The sequence below is a fragment of the Bos grunniens genome, chromosome 7 (genome assembly GCF_055505025.1).
Source record: "Bos grunniens cultivar Pamir isolate PY7600 chromosome 7, Bosgru_T2T1.0, whole genome shotgun sequence".
Taxonomy (NCBI): Eukaryota; Metazoa; Chordata; class Mammalia; order Artiodactyla; family Bovidae; genus Bos; species Bos grunniens.
Genome location: NC_141171.1, coordinates 5,681,760 through 5,704,597, shown reverse-complemented (window position 1 = coordinate 5,704,597; position 22,838 = coordinate 5,681,760). Strand labels below are relative to the sequence as shown.

Here is a 22,838-nt window from a genome sequence, read left to right as displayed (position 1 = left end):
GGCCCTAAAGCCTGAATCCGCCTGGAGCTCTCTTCCCCTTTAAGGCGCGCAGCAGGGGCGGGGTCCTGACGTCCCCTTTAAGGCGCGGTCCGCGTACGCCGGCAGAAAAGCGGCTTAAAGGCGACTCGTGGCGCGATGGCGGCGGCCCCACGCGCGTGCAGGGGACACGGGCGGCCGCTCCCGGTACTGCTGCTGCTGCTGCTGCTGGCGCTGCCGCCTTTGGGGGGCCCGCCCGGCGCCGCCGCCTACTTCCCCGAGGAGCGCTGGAGCCCTGAGTCGCCGCTGCAGGCGCCGCGAGTGCTGATCGCGCTGCTGGCGCGCAACGCGGCCCACGCGCTGCCTGCCACCCTGGGCGCGCTCGAGCGGCTGCGGCATCCACGGGAGCGCACGGCGCTGTGGTGAGCGCAGCGCCCACCGGCTCCGCATCAGGCCTGCTGTCCCCGTCCCGGCGGGTCCACGCCGCGCCTTGCTCTCTGTCTTCGCACTGGGGAGGGCGGACCAGACCCACGCGTGCTCTCTGCTTGCTGTCTCCTTCGGGCGGGCGGGCCAGAACCGCGCCGCGCGCCCTGCTTGCTGTCCCGCATCAGAGCGGACCAGAGCTGCGTGTGCCTTCCTGCCTGCTTTCCTCCGCCGCGTTAGCACCGGCGGAACCGCGCTGAGCCCGCTGGCCCCTTTAGGGTGGGGCGAGCCACTGCTCTGCCGCCTACTGGCTTCCCTGCCCCCACTCCCATTAGGACATATCCGGGATCACCCGTGCCGCGCAGCCCGAGACTAACCCCTTAACCCACTTGGGAGCACTCACAGCTTGAAAGATGGGAAGCCTGAGAACCACCCCCTGCATTGGGGCGTTGCCGTGGCCCACATTGCACTTCTACTAACTGAACGTCTTTTCGCTCCTGCTGCCGTTTTGATCCCTGAGCCCAGCCTCAATCAGACTTCCTGCCTCCTGAGTTCTGGAGTGGGTGGGTGGGGTGCCCGGCGGCTGGCGGAGGGTAGGGGGGGAGCAGATCCTTCCTGGAAGCGGAATGGGGCAGGGCCAGGAACAAATCTGGCTGGTGACTCATTGCTTCCTACCTCAGTTTTCTCTTCTGAAAAGTGGGGATACTAAGATAACTCTGATTGAGTTGTTTTTGAAGATGAACCAGTTAATGAGTGTGAAGCCCTTGTGCTGGGCATCAGTGACCCGAGTTGTGAATATTATAATAATAATTTTGTTCGATTTTGTTGTTATTACTGTCATCAGTGTTATTGTTGTCAACTAAAGAACAATTCATTTCAGAGAATAGTTCTCGGCTGATGGCTTCCAAATATTCCTTTTCCCTCCAGTCCAGATAATCCAAGCACTTAGTTGGTGCTTAAGAAATGTTTCTTGAATGAGTGACAGCAACCCCACTACTCACAGGAGAGAGTTGAAGAAGGCAGGACCGGACTGTGTGATATAAATGTATTTTTACTAAATTGTTCATATTTAGTAGCGAATATGGTTGTAAGATCCTAGATGCCCTAGAATACTGGCATCATGTCTAATGTGTTTTTCCAAAATGATCTTGTAAAATAGTCCCCTCTGCAACTCAGGGAAGTGGGCCCAGTCCTCACCCCCTGTGTTACAGATGAGGAAACGGCGTGGTGGGGGGCGTGTCATGCCCAGGGCTGTGTCGCTGGTGTGAGGCCCAGCTGGTGTGTGGCAGCCCTTGGGGCCTTCCTGCTGCCTGTCCTGCCTCCATCTCCCTCGCTTCACTCCCTGTCCTGCTCTGCCTACAGGGTGGCCACAGACCACAATGCAGACAACACTTCGGCAGTGCTTTGGGAGTGGCTGGTGGCTGTGAAGGGATTGTACCACTCTGTGGAGTGGCGGCCATCAGAGGAGCCCAGGTAAGCGCCAGGCCTTGCCCTGATCCCTCCTCCAGTTGGACCTGGCTGTGTCCCTGCTCACACACCCTCTAGGGCTCCCGTTGTCCTGAGACAGACATGCCCGCCCCCTGCCTCCAGCCCCTGACGCTCCAGTCCAGCTCTGCAGCCTTTAGCACTGGCTCTGGCTACCTACCCACCTCGCCTCCAGCTTCCCCAGTGGGCCATAATCCTCCCGTTGGACTTTTACCCCCTCTATTTATTCCACCTGGAATTCCTTCATTCCCTGGGCTTTGTGGTGGACGCCTGCTGCTTTATTCCTTATCTCTCTTAGCTCAGCTGTTTACCTTCCCCACGAGCCCTTGGCTGACGTGGACTTAGTTCTTTTCGTTCTTTTAGGCTTTAGTTCTGTACCCACCCACTGCCCAAACCAGATTAGGAGTCTAGGAGGACAGGCTCCCAGGTTTCTTCGACTCCCCCTCCCCTCAGAGATGGGGGCGTGTCCCTACAAGGCAGTAGAGACCCCTTTGCCCCTCACCCCTCTCCAAGCATTCATCCCCTCTGGGTCTTTGCACACACCGTGTCCCCTACTTGGGACACACCATACCTCCGTCCTCCTCTATTTTGTCCTTGCTTCTTCCCAGCCTTCAGATCTAGCTTACACATCCCCTCCTCCGGGAGGCCCTCTCTGACTACCCGCGTTCAGCCAGCTCAAGGCCTCTCTGGGCTCCGACAGTGCCCTGTGCTTCTCCCATCACAGCTGCCTCTCCGCAGGTCCTACCCAGATGAGGAGGGCCCCAAACACTGGTCTGACTCACGCTACGAGCATGTCATGAAGTTGCGCCAGGCGGCTCTGAAATCAGCCCGGGATATGTGGGCTGATTACATCCTGGTGAGTTTCTTGGCCGCCCAACCCAGGGGTCCCCGGTGGAAGGTCTGGCGTCTCCAAGGGAAGGCGGAGCCGTGGAATTCAGAGACCAACCTTAACCCCATTTTAAAGAGGGGGAAACTGAGACTCTAAGAGGGGAAGTGAGTTATCAGAGGTGACACAGCTGGTTAGTGGAGGAGCTGGGTCTTGATCCTAGGCCACCTTGGTTCTTAATCATCAGAAGTGAGTGGGTTTTTATGTCCCCCGTGGTTGGACGCTTGTTCATCTCCCCTTTTATCACCATCACCAGTGATCTGATATCTCTGCCCAGTCACAGTGATGACCTCTGGGTGACTCCGAGAAGCAGGAGGATGGGGTGGGGCCTGGGGGATGTTGGCGACACTGAGCTGCTGACCCCTGACTTTCACTTCCCCCTCCTGGGCCCCTGGCAGGAAGGGGCTGGTTGAGGTTTGAGTGCAATATTGGGATACATACCCACAGATCACGAGTCTTCTGTGAGCTCCTTCAGCCTGGCCCCTTGACCAGGTGTGGTCCCCTCACTTGGTGTGATGGGCAGGGGGCACTGACCACTGAGCTTAACTCTCTGTAGAGGTTAAATGTAATAATGTCGGACTAACAGTGCCTATGGTGGTTTCCCATCTATGCACCAGACCCCAAGATCTTTTCCTTGTCTTAAAAAAATTGTTTTTGGCTGCGCTGTGTGCAGGCTACTCTCTAATTGCGGTGCGTGAGCTCCTCATTGCCGTGGTTTCTCTCGTTGTGGAGCACGGCCTCTGGAACCCGTGGGCTTCAGTAGTTGTGGTACATTGGCTGAGTGGCTCTGTGGCATGTGGGATTGTCCTGGACCAGGGACTGAACCTGTGTCCCCTGCATTGGCAGGCAGATTTTTAGCCCCTGGGCCACCAGGAAAGTGCTGGTCTCTATCTTCTTCTTTATTTATTTTAGGCTGCGCTGGGTCTTGGTTGCTGCATGCAGGCTTTCTCTAGTTGTGGCGAGTGGGAGCTACTTTTCGTTGAGGTGCACGGGCTTCTCATGGCGGTGGCGTCTCTTGTTGTGGGGCGCGGGCTCTAGGGCGCACAGGCTTAGGTAGGTGCCGTCCATGGGCTCTAGAGCTCGGGCTCAATAGCTGTGGTGCCCGGGCTTAGTTGCATGTGGGATCTTCCTGAATCAGGGATCTAACCTGTGTCTCCTACACTGGCCAGTGAATTCTTTACCGCTGAGCCACCAGGGAAGCTCTGGTCTGTACCTTCTTAATGTATCAATCAGCGTATGTCTATCAGCCACTCCCTGTGCCCTCCTCGTGCCAGGCCTGGTGGACACAGTGACGATAAGCACAAGCTGAGCCCCACCTTTCTAGCTTCCCAGGAAAGGTGAATGTGACCAGAAAGCAAACAAAACTGAACGAGGAAATATCAGAAGGCGGCCAGTGCCCTGAAAGACACTTGAGAGCGTGGTCAGCGTTCAGGGGCTCCTGTAACAAAGGGTCAACACCAAGGGGCTTACCATGATGCAAGTTTCTTGTCTCACACTTCTGGAGGCCCGCAGTCTGAAACCTAGGGCAGGGGGCTTCCTTGCCGCTTCCAGCTTCTGGAGGCTTCGGGTATTCCTTGGCTTGCGGGCAGCATCCCTGCAGTCTGTGCTTTTGTGATCACGTGGTCTCTTCTTATAAAGTCACCAGTCACTGGATTTAAGGCCCACTCTAATCTAGCATGGGGCTTCCCCCGTGGCTCAGCGGTGAAAAACCTGCCTGCCGTGCAGGAGCTCCAGAGAGACAAAGGTTCGATCACTGCATTGGGAAGATCCCCTGGAGGAGGGCATGGCAACCCACTCCAGGATTCTTGCCGGGAGAGTTCCATGGACAGAGGAGCCTGGCGGGCTACCATCCATAGGGTCGCAAAGAGTCAGACACGACTGAAGCGACTTGGCATGCATGCACTAATCTAGTATGGTCTTCCTGGTGGCTCAGATGGTCAAGAATCTGCCTGCAGTATGGGAGAGCCAGATTCAATCCCTGGGTCGGGAAGATCCCCTAGAGAGGCAAATGGCAACCCACTCCAGTATTCTTGCCTGGAGACTCCCTGTGGCCAGAGGAGCCTGGCCAGCTACAGTCCACGGGATCACAGAGTCGGACAGACTGGAGACTGACCCTTTCACTAATGTAGTATGAATCCCATCTCTTTTTTAAAGTGATTATTGTTTTATTTGTTTATTTTATATTCTTTTCCATTGTGGCTTATCACAGGATACTGCACATAGTTCCCTGTGCTATACAGTGGGACCTTTTGTTCATCTGCTGCTGCTAAGTCACTTCAGTCGTGTCCGACTCTGTGCGACCCGACACGGCAGCCCATCAGGCTCCACCGTCCCTGGGATTCATCTACTCTCTGTATAATAGTGGACATCTGCTAATCCTGTACCCCAGCCCCTCCCACCCCCACCCCTCCCGCTGGGCAGCCGCAAGTCTGCTCTCAAAGCCTGTGAATCTGTTTCTGTTTTATGGAACAGGTTCATCGGTACGGTATTTTAGCTTCTGCATGTAAGTGATATCATACGGTGTCTGCCTTTCTCTTTCTGGCTTACCTTGCTCAGTATGATCCTCTCTAGCTGTATCCGTGTTGCTGCGCATGGCATGGTCCCATCATGTATATGCATGTCTTCTGTATCCACTCATCTGCTGATGGACATGCGGGCTGTTTGCGTGTCCTGGCTGTTGTGAACAGTGCTGTTGTGAACAGGGAGGTGCATGCGTCTTTTTGAATTAGAGTTTCGTCTGGATATATGCCCGGATCTGGGATTGCTGGATCATATGGTCATTCTATTTTTAGTTTTCTGAGCCGTCTCCATAGTTTTCCATAGTGGCTGCACCGACTTACATTCCCACCAACAGCATAAGAGGGATGAACTCCATCTTAATTACATCTGCAGAGACCCAGCTTCCAAATAAGGTCACAGTCACAGGTACCGGGGGTTGGGGACCTCCCTTAGGAGGGGGCCCTAGTAGAGATCTGAAGGAGCAGAGGAGCCAGCCTCAGTGGGAGCTGGGGGCCAATGTCTGAGGCAGAGCGAACAGAGCAGGAAGCAAGTCTGGGACATTCTGGGACTGGCTAGGAAGCCAATGTAGCCAGAGTGGAGCGATGGAGGGGGTGATGCTGAGGTGGTGGGTGGGGGCTGGACTGTACAGGCCAAGAGGGAGGGATGTGGCTTTTATTTTGAGGGTAATGGGGAGCCATGGAGGATGTGTGAGCAGGGGAGGGCTTGGTTCTGATTTCTGATTTTTAGAAGTTCCTGTGGCTGCCCCGGGGGCAGGGCCGATTGGGCAGGAATAGCGGCAGCAGGAGGCCAGGGTGGGCGCTGGTGTGGGGCTGTGGCTTCAGGATGTGCTCTGAGGCTGAGAGAACAGTCCCTGCTGGATGTTTGGGTGCCAGAAGGACCTCACATCCTGGCGTGAGCCTTGTGGGGAGGACAGAGCCACCTCCTGGGAGGAGGAAGGAGGTGACAGGCTCCTCCTGGGAGCCCTGTGACTTGGTGCCTTATCAGACCATTTTATAGATGGGAAAATGGAGGCTTAGAGAAGTGACAGCCTGCTGGGTGGTGTCTCAGAATCAGTGAGGGACAGAGGTGGGCTCAGACCTCCTGGCACCATCCAGCCCAGGGCCACCTTGTCTGCCTCCCTGGGTTTCGCTTTCATGGTTTGAGGTTGGCTGGTTTTCACTTTTTTCCCTCAGCAAACCTGGGTGGAACTCAGGAATCTGCTTCAGAACTCAAAGCAGCTTTTGACACACGGATGTATTTTTGTAACTGAGGGCTTTGGTAATCCATATTGGAATGTGAAATCATTTGTTGAGTGTTTTTTTTTTTTTTAATAATTTTATGCGTTTATTTGGGGCTTCCCAGATGGTGCCGTGGTAAAGAATCTGCCTGTCAATGCAGGAGACTCAAGAGATCCAGGTTCCATCTCTGGGTTGGGAAGATCCCCTGGAGGAGGAAATGGCAACACACTCCAGTATTCTTGTCTGGAAAATTCCATGGACAGAGGAACCTAGAGGGCTTCTGTCCATGCGGTTGCAAAGTCAGACATGACTGAGTACCTGAGTACATGCATTTATTTGTTGATTTTTTACTGCCCTGGGTCTTCATTGCTGCACGTGGGCTCTCTCTAGTTGCGGCCAGCAGGAGCTACTCTTCTTTGCGGAGCATGGGCTTGAGGGTGACAGGCTCCGTAGTTGTAGCATACAGGCCCAGTTACACCACGGCACGTGGACTCTTCCCAGACCAGGGATCTAACCCGCCACCCCCTGCATTGACGGGCAGATCCACATCTACTGTCCCACCAGGGAAGTCCCTAGTGTTTGAAAATTATTAAAAAGCCCTCTTTCTCTTTTTTATGGATACTGTGGGTGTTACGTGTAAGAAAATACACAAGAAACAGTAAGAATTAGTTTAAGAGGAAAAAAAACATACCTTGTAATGTCACCTCCTAGAGAGACTGACTTTCTGACTGTGTTTTTTTACTTGAGGTACAAGTCACATAACATAAAATTAGCCCTTTTCAAGTGTACAGATCAGTGGCATTTAGTACATTCATCATGCTTTGCAACCACAGCCTCTGTCTGGTTCCAAAACCAGCTTCCATCACCCCCAGGGGAAACCCAGTGTCCATGAGCAGTCACCCCTGATTCTCCCAGTCCCTGGGGACCACTGATCTGCTGAGTGTTTCTGTGTCTGGCCTGTCCAGGGCGTTTCGTAAGCTATGCAGCTGACTTCCCTCAGCCTGGTGCTTTCAGAGCTCACCCGTGTTGCAGCCTGTGGCCCTGCTTCACGCCTCGTCACTGCTGAGTCATGTTCTGTGCGTGAAAGGAACACATTCTGTTTTTCCTCCGCTGATGGACCCGTGGTTGTTGCCAGTGTTTGGCTTCTGTGGATAATGCTGCTAAACATGGTGAACAAATGTCCCTTCAAGTCCACGTTTCCAGTTTCCCCATCCTGTATCTCTGAGTGAACTTGCTGTAACTCAATGTTCCACTTGCGGAGAAACCACCAGACTGGCCGTTTTCACTGTGTGTAATTCCAAGGTCGCAGATTCAAATGTCCGGAGCGGCTGGGCAGCCGCCTCCCATCTGCAGCTGCGCCTGGCCTTGTGGGAATGCCGTTCCCGTGTTGCTGGAGAAGGCTGGGGTTCTAGTGTTTGCTGTTTGCAGCAAATGATTCGAGCATTCTGAAAACCCTGCGTGGGTAACGGAAAGCATGTTCTGTGGACTAGATGCACAAAAAAAAAACAATGAAAAACCAAGAATCCCACCTCCTGACAGCTCTCTGTAATATACTGTGATCTGTTTTCACATCCGGGTCAATAGAGAGATCCTTACCTGTGTTTTGTTGCTTGATTCTCACTTGTCTCGACTCTGTAGCCAGACAGTGGGACAGGGCCAGAGTTTCTGTAGCTGATTCTCCACAGCTAGATTCCTGAGTCGTTCCCAGCTCGTGTGATGAACAGCTCTGCCGTGTGGCCTGATGGGGGGCACCAGCAGGCGCACACCCCACTGTGATGACCCTGTCTGTGGGTTGGTGAATTTCCTTCCAGGTTTCCACAAACGAGTGATCATCGTTTTACTCCAATGTTCAAAGTGTTAAAGGAAAAAAAGAACCTTACGTAAAGATCCTATTTTTACAAAATTTTTGGTTGGCATTTAACTCACATAGAAAAAAGTGTCTTTCTCCCGGCCCCTCCCTGCAGAGGCGGCTCCTGCCCCAGCCGTCCTCCTCGTCAACCAGCGCTGCCCATCTTGAAAGTTCCCATAAATGGAGCCGTGTGGTACCCCGCTGTCACTTCCAGGGTCGTGCCAGCACTGTGCGTGGGGCCCGTTCGTATTGCTTTGTGCCGTGTGGCCCATCCCTTCTCTTGCCATGTAGTGTATTTCATCATGTGATCATAACTCTGCTGGTGACTTAGGTCAGAGCTGTCTGTTGAGAAGCACGGGGGCTTCCAAGGCCGCATGTGCTACTCAGGGTACCCCAGGCCCCCGGGACCCTAGCCTCAGCCCCAGCTGTTCCAAGCCATGGCCCAGCCCAGGTGTCTCTGCTGGCTCACGCTGATGTCAGCCCAGGTGACTCTGATGGCCCACGCTGATGCCATATTGGGTGTTTTGCAGTTTGTAGACGCCGACAACCTGATCCTCAACCCTGACACACTGACCCTGCTCATCGCAGAGAACAAGACGGTGGTGGCCCCCATGTTGGATTCCCGAGCTGCGTATTCCAACTTCTGGTGTGGGATGACATCCCAGGTCAGGGGGCTGCTGGGGTAGGGCAGGGGCCTGGGGGTGGTGGGGGCTAGACAGAGCAAGTAGGGGCTGGGTTTGAAATCTAGCTTATTACCATGCTGCCTCTTCGTGACCATTTTATAAACACCATTGTGACAATCCTCAAATTAGGGGATGGTCTGCGATTGTTTCCACCTTGCCCGCTGCCCCCAGCCACCAGTACTCTGAGGCAGAAACACAAATACAGAGAGGGGGAGTGACTTGCCTATGCAAACATAGCTATGACGTGGTAGTGCCAGGGCAGGACTTCAGGCATGGCTTGATCTATGTGTTCAGCCAACATTCCTCTTCCTCCCTCCCTTGAGTGACTTCATTTTCAAACTCCTGGGGAATAATTCCAGCAGCATTCAGCTAGTTCACTATGACTGAACCTTGTCCCATCTCCTTCACCTGAACCAATTACTGAAGCCATTAAAATGCCAGGCTCTGATCGTCCCACCCCAGAGTTGAGGGTGGGGTTGTAGGGAAAGCCAGAGGGAGTGAGGGACAGGAGCTGGAGCAGGCCAGGTGGGAGCGGGCCAGGTGGCTAGAGCTAGGATGCTGACCTATCCTATCTCTTCCTATCTTTTTGTTTTGAATTGATATATAATTTGTAGAATATGAAGTTCACCATTTTAAAAGTGAATAATTCAGTGGTGTCTATATTTTAAAGTATTCATAGAAGTCTAAATTTATATGCTAACAATTCCAATTTGTAAAGGGTACAAGGAAGAGAGATAACAATTCCAGATTGTTCCAGAAGCTTTTAGAACTTCTAAAAGATTCCCCCTGACTTTTTTGAAGTCCCACTTCTGGTGTTTTAGTTATAAAATTAAAGAAGCTCAAGTATCTGGTCCCTTTTCAGGTTTTTAATTTCCCTTCCCAAATGCCTTTCAGATCAGAAGTATTGATCTGGGTCTGTGAGTGACTGTTTCCCTGTGTTCTCTGCCACTGCCCAGCAACTGAGGTTTGGGGGTTGGAGACTGCTTGGCCCTGCCCAGAGCTCTGCACTCAGGGGATGCCCACTACAGCCAGAAGCTGACACCTGGTCCTACCCTCCAGGTGTTCTGGGCCTCCCATTGTCCTGGTCTCCAGCCTCCCCTTTAGGGACCCCCACACAGAACTCTGCCTCCACTCCCCGCAGGGCTACTACAAGCGCACGCCTGCCTACATCCCCATCCGCAAGCGGGAACGCCGGGGCTGCTTTGCAGTCCCCATGGTGCACTCGACCTTCCTGATCGACCTGCGGAAGGCGGCATCCAGGAACTTGGCCTTCTATCCTCCGCACCCTGACTACACCTGGTCCTTTGATGACATCATTGTTTTTGCCTTCTCCTGCAAGCAGGCAGGTGAGCCCACAGGGGATCTGCCATCATGGGGTGTCTGTCTGGTTCTTTGGGACCAATTATCAGCCCACAGAAGTTTCACAGAACCAGCACTATAGAGTATAGCGATGACTTCAGGTGCAGCTGTATCCAGGTGTTCAGGTGATATCCTCGGGACCCATTCTCTCTCCAGCCCTAGCTCTGCTGGGTGACTTCACTCCCCAGGTCTTTAAGACCTCCTTATTGATATTTCCCTATATTCTTCCAATTATCTATAGTTGAGCATAATTGCTCTCTAATTGTATACTTAGGGCAAAAAAAAATTTTTTTTTAAGAGAAAGAGAACACTGAATGCTGACTTGTCACTTATTTTAAACATGGGTCAGCAACTCATGGCCCGTGGGCCAAATCCAGCCCACCATTTGTATTCATATGGACACAGGCTAGAATGTCTTTTGGGTTCTAGGATCCAACTCCCGTGTGTGTGTGTTGGAGATGGGTAATTTCCCACGCCAACCAGCAATTCTAGGACACCAGCAAGGTGTCTGATAATTCAGCTCAATTCTATTTCAATTTTGACTCTGCTTGCTTGGAGATAGCATCCGATTCCACAGGTTAAGGTCTCGGGCCCACAATACTGACCCCTCTCCTGCTTCAGATGCTGGGCACAAGTTCAAGTTGTCACCTGTGTCTACTGCATACTCAGTTGCTCAGTTGTGTCTGACTGCGCAACCCTATGGACTGTAGCCCGCAAGGCTCCTCTGTCCATGGGATTCTCCAGGCAAGAATACTGGAGTGGGTTGCCATACCCTCCTCCAGGGGATCTTCCCAACCCCGGGATAGAACTCACGTCTCCTGCATGTCCTGCATACATTGCGGGTGGATTCTTTACCACTGAGCCACCAGGGAAGCCCCCATGCTTCTGACCAAATGGCTATAAATCAGAGGTTTCACAACTCCTTCCTTGGGTTCTGCTAATTTGCAAGAGCAGCTCACAGAATGCAGGAAACTCATTTACTCACTAGGTTACTATTTATTATAAAACTGTATATAATCCCAGAACAACCTGCAGGAAGAGATGCATGGGGCAAGGTGTGGCGAGGGGTGCAGAGCTTCCATGCCCTTTCTGGGCACATTCTGAAGGCAGACTTGAGTTATTGAGATAGAGCAGTTTGGCCCACAAACCTAAACATTTACTCTCTGGCCCTTTAATGAAGGGCTTCCCTGGTAGCTCAGCAATAAAGAATCCATTTGCAATGCAGGAGCCTCAGGAGATGTAGGTTCAATCCCTGGGTTGGGAAGATCCCCTCGAAGAGGGCATGGCAACCACTCCGGTATTCTTGCCTGGAGAATCCCATGGACAGAGGAGCCTGATGGACTACAGTCCATGGGGTCACAAAGAGTGAGACGCAACTGAAGCGACTTAGCACCCACACACCTTGAATGAAAATCATTTTCGTTGGGATCATCACTTTAAAAAAATATATATTTGTTGTAAAGTTTTAAACCATTCAAAAAAATGTTTTAGCTATTCAGAGAAGGACAAACACAGACAGAGATAATGATATTCATGGTTTGTCCGACTGCATCTCATTTCTGTGCATAAATGTGAGTATTTGCTGTCCACCCACCGTTCTGTGGTTTGCTTTGTCATGGAAGCCTGCAGGGACTGTCAGTACCCATGCAAGGTGGAGTTTTTTTTTGTCTTCTCGCCTGGCACTGTGAACCTCTCTTCTGACTCCAGTTCCCAGATGGAGTGCTGGGGTGGTCTCTGCTGGTTGCTGGGAACAGCTGGACCCATTTATGCCCCAGCCCTACGCCGGGCAGTGAGGCTAATGCTGCTGCTCAGAGGCTGCTTCCGCGGCCTTACTGCTCTGTGTTCAATTCTCATGGTTGTTTGCTTGGCCCCAGAGGTCCAGATGTATGTCTGCAACAAGGAAGTGTATGGCTTTCTGCCGGTGCCACTGCGGTCACACAGCACCCTCCAGGACGAGGCCGAGAGCTTCATGCACGTGCAGCTGGAGGTCATGGGTGAGTCTGTTCGCACCACCCCAGGAGGGCCACGTTGTCTCCCTCTCCCCACCATCTCTCATCTATCCGTGAACACTGATTGAGTATCTGTTGGGCATCAGTCTTTTTGCCAGGCACTGAGAATCCAGTGTGAACAGTTGTCCCCACTCTTATGGCTTGCAAGCAGCTATGCATGGCACGCTTGGGGAAATCAGGGTGAGCTTTCTGGTGGGGGTGGCATTAAGATGCAGGGTGAGTTAGCTGGAAGGGAGATTGCAGCCGGAGGGAGCAGCACGTGCAGGAGCTGGGCAGCTGGAGGGGCTGTGAGCTCAGAAAACAGGCAAGGTTGGTGGGGCAGAAGGGGTACAGAGCCAGCAGGCAGGGCCACGGTGGGGGCATCAGACATTGGACTTAGGAGTAGGTCTTGTCCCCAGGGGTAGGCAGGAGCCGTGGAGGGTGTGGGAGCACGGGAGGTAGGAGGTTTCACTGATGACCCTGCGTGCATGGCCGGGTCAGCCGTTTCATCACCCGTGCCCCTGCCAGCCCCCAGACCCACTGTTTGTTTAATGTTTATCTTATCGGACACTTTCTTTTATTTGAATACACTTTGAAAAGGAAACTTTAATATGTATTTTTACTGTGGTTACAAGCTGATGTCTTTCTAATGCATATACAAATAAATCCATAGGCTATTATGTTAGCACCTGTACCTCTGGTGAGGTGGGCTGAGTGCGCAGGGCTGAGTCACCATTGAGGCTGCTTGAGGAAGGGGCCTCTCCCCCAGCTGGGGAGTCTCTGAAGCAACCAGACAATGGAGCAACATCCTCTTCTGTGGGGGCCTGGCCCTGTGCTGAGCACCCACTTCCCTGTGAAGGCCTGTGAAGCAGCACAGCGATTCCTTCCACTGCACAGAGAGAGGATTGGAGGGCCAGGCCCCTGTCCCGGGGCTCAGTCCTCATCACCCCGTCCATTTCTAGAAGGTTCTGTCTATGGCTCCCCCTTGTGGTTGAAGATGGAATGACACTCTGCTCTCTGGAGGGGGCTTTGGGGTCTTCCCTGGTGGTTCAGATTGTAAAGAATCTGCCTGCAATGCAGGAGACCCGGGTTCGATCCCTGGGTCAGGAAGATCCCCTGGAGAAAAGAATGGCTACCCACTCCAATATTCTTGCCTGGAGAATTCTATGAACAGAGGAGCCTGGCGGGCCACAGTCCACAGGGGTCACAAAGAGTCAGACACAACTGAGCGACTAACACTTAACACTTTGGGTCTTCTGAGATAACACCTGGAGGCTGCAAGGTCACCAGGGCGAAGACCCCCCCACCCCGCCCCCAACACCCAAGTGTCTGTCCCATGCGGTTGTCCAGGCCCAGCATGGCAACCCCACCATAGTCACAAGAGGTGGATCTCTGCTTATTGCCAACTCCTTTCTGTGACTGGGCCCTGAGAAGCTTCTCTGTGGCTACTATCAATGGTCCTAGTTTAAATTTTCACATATATTCTTGTTTCTGGTTAGGAAACCGTTCACTCCACTGTTATAAACTCACACACAACAGAGGCATGAATATTTTCCTGTTTGAGGGCTCGAGCAGATCACACAGGACAGATAGAAGGAGGGGGTCTGGAAGTTTCAGATATTTGTGCAAATCCTTCTTCACAGTTCTTGTGAAAACCATCTTTTCTCTCTACCTGTGTGTGGGTACCTGGTCCCAGGCTATGCATGTGATTTTACATGTGTTCAAAGATCTTTCTTACAATAAAATTTCAAGCTTACAGAAAACCTCAGAGAGATGCCCTCTGTTTATGGGGAATCCAGCAACTTGCTTCCTTCCCTGCCTGCTTATGGGGTGTCTTTCCCAGTTGGCCCCATACACTTGGCTCAGTATAAGGGCTGTTCTCTGAGTTTTAGCACACAGAGCAGTAACGGGTCATGGGTGTGCAGTGTGATGATTGTTTTATATCCCTTTATATCCAGATGCAGACCAAGCCCTGACCCTCCCCAGTGTCCCCACTGAATCCACCAGCTGACTAGCTTTCCCATTTTGTGCTTCACATCAATGGAATCACACCGTGTGCTGGTCAAGCGTGGTGTCGTCCACGCAGCGTCCCTGTCTGCTGCCACTGGCTGCTGAGTGTGGCTGTGACTCATTCCCTTGCCTTGCTGTCTCGTACTCCATGTAGATGTTCAGCTACAGATTTATGTACTCTTGGCTGTGCCATATGTCACTTCACCCATCTTCTCTGGGGCATGTAGGGCATTTCTTGTTTGCCAGCATTGCAGAGAGTTCTAGACATGCTTCTGTGGGTGCAAAGTTAGGAGATACCTACAAGATTGCTCTCACTTCTTACATCAGGAGTCCCCAAGAACATGTTCAGGTTGGATAATCCACTAGAAGTACTCAGAGCTGAAGCTATTAAACTCACAATTTATTACAGCAAAAAGACACAAATTGCCATCTTGGCAAAGGGAAAAGGCGTGTGGGGCAGCGTCCAGGAGCATTCCAAGCACAGGGACTCCTGGGGTCCGTTCTCTGTGGAGTTGCGTGGACAGTGCTTGCTTCTCCCAGCACCAGCGCATGACAACACGCATGGTGTACTTCCAGCCAGGCTGCTCCCCAAGCTTCTGCATCAAGGGCTTATGCTGGAGCTCTTACAGATACAGCTGACTGCCACGTGGCTGACCCCCATCTCCAGTCACTGTAGAGACTGAGCCAAGACCCCCACCCTAAATTACACTGTTGGCATAGATACCCACTATAGCCCAAGGCCTGAAATAAAGATATTTCCAAGGTCTTCAACTACCCAGGAGCAGAGAGCAAAGGCCAGACTGCTCTGTGGTCAAGTTTAATCCTTCACCCTATAATAGGTCTAGCAATGTTACAATTTTTTTTTCTTTGACTGCGTCTGGTGTTAGTTGCAGCCTGTGGGATCTTCCACGGTAGCTCACGGGCTTTGTGGTTGACCGTGTGCCAGCTTAGTTGCCCCGCGCATGTGGGATCTTAGTTTCCCGACTAGGGATTGAACCTGCATCCCCTGCACAGGAAGGCGGATTCTTAGCTACTGGACGACAGGGGAAGTCCCTAGGGGTGTTGCATTTTTCTGTCACTGTGACATAGCTGCATTGCCTTGTTCTTTCTGGACTTTAATATGTTCCATTTCCCCAGAACTGATAAGACAGGATAAAGAGATACCTCCACTTCCCACAGGCAGATCCTTCCCACACGTACACCCCAAGGAGGCAGGCGGAGACTGAGAAAGAGAGGGAAAGTGCTTTGCAGCCGGATTCTCAGATCCCAAAGCCTTGCCCTTTTGGGTCCCAAGGTCCCCTGAGGATGGCAGCAGGTGGCAGGGAGCTGTGATGGGTCCCGAATAGGAAGAAGCCCCAGGGTGCAGTGTCCCTAGAGGAGGAGGCCCAGGCTGCGAGGTGGGAGGCTCCAGGTGGACTCTGGGCCTCACCCAGGCCTCTCCCAGACAGAGGGGCCTGTGTCTGCCCTGCTAGCTCACACGGGGCCTTTGTTCTTGGGGAGGTGGATGCTACACTCACTGGCATGCTGGGCTTTTCTGGGCCTCAGCAGGCTCACAGTCCCCTGTGGATCTATTCCTTCTATGGGAAACCATCAGGGATGGGCCAAGACAGGGCCCTGGGGATGTGGTTTGAGCACTGCCCACAGCAGCTAAAAGGGGAGCGATCATGACCACCCTGAGCTTCTTAGCATCCCTGGGCTTGGAGATGTGTCACTCCAGTCACACGGCACCAGCTCCCTGTGCATCTTCACCCCGTGTACCCTCCGTGGAGGTCTCTGTGTCCAGATTTCCCATTTTTATAAGGACTCCAATCATACTGATTACATGCCACGTGTATATGTTAGTGGCTCAGTCATGTCTGACAATTTGTGACCCCATGGACTGCAGCTCTGTCCATGGGATTCTCCAGGCAAGAATACTGGAGTCAGTAGCCATTCCCTTCCCCGGGAGATCTTCCTGACCGAAGGATCGAACCTGGGTCTCCTGCACTGCAGGCAGATTCTTTACCGCCTGGGCTACCAGGAACGCCCATATTGATTAGAGCCCACCACCCTAATGACCTCATTAAAGATCCTATATGTAGATAAGGTCACTTTCTGAGGTACTGGGGATCAAGATGCCAGCATATCTTTGGAGGGCGGACACAATTTAACCCAAAATAACATGTGATTTCATGGGATTGTCTCATGATAGAAACCTCTGAGAGGTTTTTTAGTCCACTTTCAAGATTGAGGGAAGGAGGAGAAGGGGGCGACAGAGGATGAGATGGTTGGATGGCATCCCCAACTCTAGGCATGAGTTTGAGCAAACTCTGGGAGATGGTGAAGGACCAGGAAGCCTGGTGTGCTGCAGTTCATGGGGTCGCAAAGAGTCGGACATGGCTGAGCGACTGAACAACAGCACAGATGAGGAATGTAATTCCTTTGCTTGTTTTATGAGTTTGTGCCGAGCTCCTTGTTGGGTGCCAGGGAGCCAACGTGGGTGGGTGGACCTGGTGTCCCTCTGGTGGAGCTCATAGGAGATAATCAGAGAATTGGGACTTAGAGCAGAATGAGGCTTTGTGGAATGAGGCTTTGATGGAAGGCCGGGTGCTGTGGGGGCCTCCAGAGAGGTACCTGACTCAGCCTGGGGAGGCCAGGAGACTCCTGTTGGTGCATCGCCCCCTACCCCAAGAAGACATCTTAGCTGATAACTCAGGGAAAGGAAACAAGGGAGGAACAGGGTTTCAGCAGAGGCACAGCATGTGCAAAGGTCCAGAGGCAGGAAGAGGGGATGGGTAAGTCTGGAGCAGTGCCAACAGCCAGAGTGGGTAAGAGGCAGAGGAGAGAGACTGGCACTGCTTCTGTGGGCGGGGCTGGGTCAGGCAGGGTCTCTAGCATCAGGCTGAGGAGCCCGGGGCGACACGGAGCCATGCAGAGGTTGGGGAGGGGGCATCAGGAGCGAGGCTGGAGCCCTCCGTCTCCATGACCGCCTGGTGACCCCTGGGCTTTGCTGCCCCCCAGTGAAGCACCCACCCTCGGAGCCCTCGCGGTTCATCTCAGTGCCCACCAAGACGCCAGACAAGATGGGCTTTGACGAGGTAGGCCGGGCCTTCCCTCGGGGTGGGGGCCGGGGGCCAGCCCGGAGGGTCCAACAGAGGCTGTGGGCCGCAGGTCTTCATGATCAACCTGAAGCGGCGGCAGGACCGGCGGGAACGCATGCTGCGGGCCCTGGAAGAGCAGGAGATAGCGTGCCGGCTGGTGGAGGCTGTGGACGGCAAGTGAGTTGAGCCCTGCCTGGAGAGGGGCGGCGCCACGGGTGGGTGTAGACCACCCTGATGGCCGCGGAGGCGGCGTGGGTCTGAGGCTGGCTGGGTACGCATGGGTACAGGCCACACCCAGGCAGGCCACATCCGGTCCGGGATGGGGTGGGGGAGGGTGGGGGAGGGAGGCTCACTGGTGGGATTGTGGATAGATAGTCTTCCTCTGCCCCCCACCCCTCCACACTTGCAGAGCCATGAACACCAGCCAGGTGGAGGCTCTGGGCATCCAGATGCTGCCGGGCTACCGGGACCCCTACCATGGGCGGCCCCTCACCAAGGGCGAACTGGGCTGCTTCCTCAGCCACTATAACATCTGGAAGGAGGTACGTCTGGCAGGGGGTCAGGACCCTCCTCAGCCCTTGTTTTTATTTAAAAAAATCTTATGTATTATGATTTTTGTTTATTTGGCTGCATCTAGTCCTAATTGCAGCACTCAGAATCTTCCCTTCACGTGGGGGCTTTTCCTTGCAGCTGGGGGATTCTCCAGTTGCGGCACTCGGAGTCTCTAGTTGTGGCTCGCAGGCTTAGTTGTCTCACGGCATGCCGTATCTTAGTTCCCCGACCAGGGATCAAACCCGTGTCCCCCTGCTTTGCAAGGCAGATTCTTAACCACTGGACCACCAGGGAAGTCCCCTCCTCGGGCTTCTTAACAGCTCAGGGAGGGAATCCCCTGCACCCCAGGCAGGCTTCCAAAACCACTGCACGACACTCAGCCTCTCTTCTTGGGTGAATGTGGCCCCTGAACCCCAGGTGGGGCAGCTGCCATCCTCCCACTGTGCAGATGTGAGTCCTGAGTCTGAGGAGGGGTGAGCCTGACTCTAGAAACGGTGGGGTCTGAGGCCCTGGACCTCCAAGTGAAGCCTCTTCATACCCAGCCACTGTCAAGTATCTAGAGTCTGGGCACCGTGCTCAGAGCTTACTAATTGGAGCACCAGCCATGGTGATGTTAACTACTGTACACCCCACACATTGGTATCCCATTAGCCACAGAGGCTCATCAGACACCCTGGGAGGGAAAGGTTATGATGGGCGAGGATGCCAGATGGGGCTTCGAACCTGGAGCCATCCAACTTGAGGTCAGATTTGGTATTTGAGGCAGTGCATTCTCGCCCAGGTTGCTCTCTTTTTCTGACATTGATCATGGAAGGTACGGGGCAAAGGTTGCGGTGTCCAGGCAGCTATGGAGCCAGAGGGGATCCAGGTTCAAGTCCAGCCCTGCCTCTGAGCGGGGTGAGCTCTGTGAGCAAGGAAGGCATTTCCCAATCTCAGCCTCGTTTTCCCAGATGAAGAAGAGTCTTCTTCAGTCATGAAGCTTATCAAGTTCATTAGTTCACGGAAGATTTGTCAAGTACTGACTGCGTGCCCAGCCTGGTGCTGGTCCAGGGGACACGACAGCCTCCAAGACACACCCAGCTCCGCACAGGGGATTCACAGCCCTGGGAGCTGGGGAGACTGATGCTAAACCACAGAGAAATGACTAACGTTGAAATGAGTGAGAGGCACCTACAGGAGAGGTCCAGGGTTATGAATCGTCCTCAACTAGCTGCTTTGGGTGATGGTCACGAAGGATCTCTTTAGTTGACATTGGAACTGAGGCCAGCAGGGTGAGAGGGATCCTGCCTGCTGCTGCATGGGAGAAGGGTGCTCTGTATCAAAGGCACAGGGCAGGCCCAGGCCCAGGCCCTGGGATGGGAAGGGGCAGCCAGGCTGAGGCTGTGGAATCTGCTTCCAAGTTGTAAGGAGAAGGTTTTGGCCAAGAGGTAGATCTGAACTTCTGGTGGTGTGTGTGTGTGTGTTTTGCTTTTTTCCTGGTGCCCCAGACCTCTGAAGCAGAACTGGCTTTGGGGTCAGGCCTGGGCTTGATTTGTCCAGGATCTCAGTGGGCCTCCTCCCTCAGGTTGTGGACCGCGGGCTGCAGAAATCACTCGTGTTTGAGGATGACCTACGCTTCGAGATCTTCTTCAAGAGGCGACTGATGAACCTTATGCAGGATGTGGAGCGGGAGGGTCTGGACTGGGACCTCATGTGAGTCGGGCCTGCGTGGTGGCCTGGAGACTAGCTCTGAGGGCCTTTGCAGGTTAATAGGTTGGGTCTTGTGGGAGCTTGGCAGGAGGACTCATACTTGACCTGGAAGTCGGGGGTCTTGGAAGCCTGCCAGCTGTTTCTCAGGGCTTGGAGACTTGACTGGGGCCTTCCTCTTACTTAGCCAGTGTGGCTAAGATTTAACCTGGAACCCTGTGGGTGTGGCTAAAGGACTTGGGGGTGTGGCCTGGGTGGGTGTGGTCAAGGCTTGGGAGCAGGGCGGAGCCTTTGGTGCCGAGTGTGGGGTGTGGCCAAGGGAGCCTGGGTCTTAGACCAGTACTAGGTGGAGGGTGGCCAACGTATTTCCAGAACAGTCTCATGTAGGTGGGTTGGTTCATCCCACCCTGCTTCCCCCCGCTGCTGTGCAGAGCCCTGATCCAGGTTCTGAGCCTCAGACTCACCAGTGTCATTAAAATGAGTAGTAATGGGTCCCCTTCCTCCTGACCGCTTCACCTGAATCCACCACCTTGCTCACCCGTCCCACTGCCCCCTGAACCCAGAGAAGCTTCCTTCTCAGTACCACTCTCCTCCTTGTGGGCCCTAGACCTCTGTGGGCCTCTTCTCACCCAGTCCAGTCACACCAGCTTCCTCAGTGCTCCCCAGCTCCCCCTACCCCAGGGTCTGACAGTGGCTCAGTGGCTCCCTGCGTTAGCACTCTTGGGCAGGTAGACAGGCGGAGGGTGACAGAGCCCCCATTCTGCACCCCAGCTACGTGGGCCGGAAGCGGATGCAGGTGGAGCACCCTGAGAAGGCTGTGCCCCGCGTGAGGAACCTGGTGGAGGCCGACTACTCGTACTGGACCCTGGCCTACGTGATCTCCCTGCAAGGCGCCCGCAAGCTGCTGGCTGCCCGGCCGCTCTCCAAAATGCTGCCGGTGGACGAGTTCTTGCCAGTCATGTTCGACAAGCACCCAGTGTGAGAGGGGGCAGCAGTGGGCAAGGGGAGCTGGGGTCTTGCAGTGCAGCTGGCCTGGGTAGGGGACTTGAGGCTCGCGGGCCCCAGGAGGGGGCTTCTCTACCGCTTCCTTCATGAGTCCCCTTCGCCACGCATTTCTGTCTCCATCTGCCTCACCCCCACCCCGCTCCTCCCCTGCAGGTCTGAATACAAGGCCCACTTCTCCCCTCGGGACCTGCGCGCCTTCTCCGTGGAGCCCCTGCTCATCTACCCCACGCACTACACAGGGGACGACGGGTACGTGAGCGACACAGAGACCTCAGTCGTGTGGAACAACGAGCACGTCAAGACCGACTGGGACCGCGCCAAGTCCCAGAAGATGCGGGAACAGCAGGCCCTGAGCCGCGAGGCCAAGAACTCCGACGTGCTCCAGTCCCCGCTGGACAGTGCCGCCCGGGATGAGCTCTGAGAGCTCTGAGGGGCGGTGGCCGTGGAGCCAAAGCAGCGGTTGCTGGCCTGGACCCCACACGCCCACTGGGGACGGCGGGGCCCCTGTGGCCCCTGGCAGGCCCCGGAGGGCTCCCCACACAGGGCAGCGTCCAGCCGGCTCTTGCTCAGCAATCACGTGCACGCAGGCAGCATTAATGGAGTGCCTACTGTATGCCAGGCGGACTGGGTGGGAACTGTTCATCTCTGGGTGCACCCAACACTTGGATTGGTCACAGGGTGCCAGGTTCCCTTGCTCTGGCAGTGAATGAGGTTTGATTACTCCCTCCATCAGTGATGGAGTCAGTCATCAAGTGTTATCGATCCCCCGTCAAGAATCACGCCCTAGTGATACACATTCACTGTTTCAATTCATGTGAGTATTTATTGAGTGCCTACTGTATGCAAGGCACCATCCCAGGCTCTGGGACAAGTGAGGCAGACTTTCACTTATTTGAACACATACTGAACACCGACTTTGTGCCCGGTACTTGTGACACAAAAGCTCTTACTGACTCGGTGCATTTATGGAGTGCCTGCTGTGTGCCGGGAGCTGAGCGTGGTGCTAGGGCTGAAGATAATCAAGGTGCTTTTCACTCTAATTGGTTTCTTCTCCACACATCCAGAGAGCATCTCCTGCAGTAGTGATGCAGAAAGCAGGATGACAGCTGTTCAGTCACCATTTGATACCCCCACAGAGATAGATGAGTCCTTCCATTTCTTCATGCAGCAAGCACTTATTGAGTGCCTGCTGTGTGCCTGACCTCGCGGGCTCCCGGTGGGGCTAAGTTTGACTCCTCTGGTGCACCACCCCCGTCACCTGGAATGTGTGTATATAACATCCACCCCGCCACTGCCCAGGAGCAGGGGTGACTCTTCCCTCAACAGGGAGAGCCACGCGTTTCCGTGACCCCATGTCCTCTTGCAGCGCTCCCCTAGACCCAGCCCCCCTGGAGGGGGTGAGGACGCCCCTGTCCTCGGTTGCTTGGCCGCCCTGCCCTGCATCTCAGGTGTGGTCTACCTGCTTGATGGCATTCTTTTGTCCAAGCCTCTGGTGGGATCATGTGTTTGGGGCCTCCGACGGGCTCCGCTGCACTGGGGCGCTCTCCATGGCCTGGGCAGGACGTCCCCCAGCACAGCCTGGAGGACTCACCGTGCCTTCAAGCCTGAGACGAATGTCAGAACCGGCCAGCAGTGCCTTGTCCTCTGAGGGGTAACTAACTGCTGTCCCGGTCAGGTCCTGGATAACTTGCTTATTTTTTTATTAAATGTTCCTGGTTGGGTTTTCACATACATCTGTGTTCCCTTCTTGGCCCGATGGTCTGCTCATCGCCTACACACCACCCACACTCGCCACCCCCTGCTTCAGACCAAGATGTGGGAGGAGACCAGGTGCTGGCGGGGAGCCAGTGAGGCTGGTGAGGGCGGAATGAGAGCCGGTATCCCAGGGCGCCCCGTGAAACACCCAGAATAGCGCAGGGATGACAGATGGCCAGCCGCACTCTGGCCTATAGGGGCAGCTGCAGGACTGTCTCAGATGACAGAGTGAGGAGAGCGCTGTCATAGTTTGGAGTCTCCAAAAAAGAGACCCTGAGATGAGGACCTGAGTTATCCAAGAGATGACCCCCAGGTAGCCCCCAGGGTGACGTAAAGAAGAGCGGGAAGGAGTCCTGCAGGGGTC

The 22,838-nt window shown here is 54.2% G+C and overlaps 1 protein-coding gene across 2 annotated transcripts; it reads left to right on the top strand.

Moving 5' to 3' along the window:
- Positions 1 to 122: 122 nt before the first annotated feature.
- COLGALT1 (collagen beta(1-O)galactosyltransferase 1) lies at positions 123 to 22,450 on the top strand. 2 transcript variants are annotated; one of them, XM_086408516.1, is made up of 12 exons: positions 123 to 398; positions 1,762 to 1,872; positions 2,623 to 2,740; positions 8,887 to 9,021; positions 10,181 to 10,385; positions 12,273 to 12,392; positions 17,397 to 17,473; positions 17,547 to 17,653; positions 17,886 to 18,018; positions 19,593 to 19,720; positions 20,486 to 20,692; positions 20,873 to 22,450. In XM_086408516.1, the coding sequence occupies exons 1-12, from the start codon at positions 136 to 138 to the stop codon at positions 21,138 to 21,140; spliced, it is 1,872 nt and encodes a 623-aa protein (XP_086264642.1). In that variant the 5' UTR covers positions 123 to 135; the 3' UTR covers positions 21,141 to 22,450. The 2 variants fall into 2 exon arrangements, with proteins under 2 accessions (XP_086264642.1, XP_086264643.1); XM_086408517.1 differs by lacking the exon at positions 123 to 398 and adding an exon at positions 735 to 962.
- Positions 22,451 to 22,838: the final 388 nt, after the last annotated feature.

Bases quoted from the DNA above. Each gene is read 5' to 3' on its own strand.
- COLGALT1 (XM_086408516.1), top strand. From the start codon at position 136: ATGGCGGCGGCCCCACGCGCGTGCAGGGGACACGGGCGGCCGCTCCCG. The intron at 12,393-17,396 runs GTGAGTCTGTTC...GCTGCCCCCCAG, and splicing joins CGTGCAGCTGGAGGTCATGG to TGAAGCACCCACCCTCGGAG. The intron at 17,474-17,546 runs GTAGGCCGGGCC...TGTGGGCCGCAG, and splicing joins ACAAGATGGGCTTTGACGAG to GTCTTCATGATCAACCTGAA.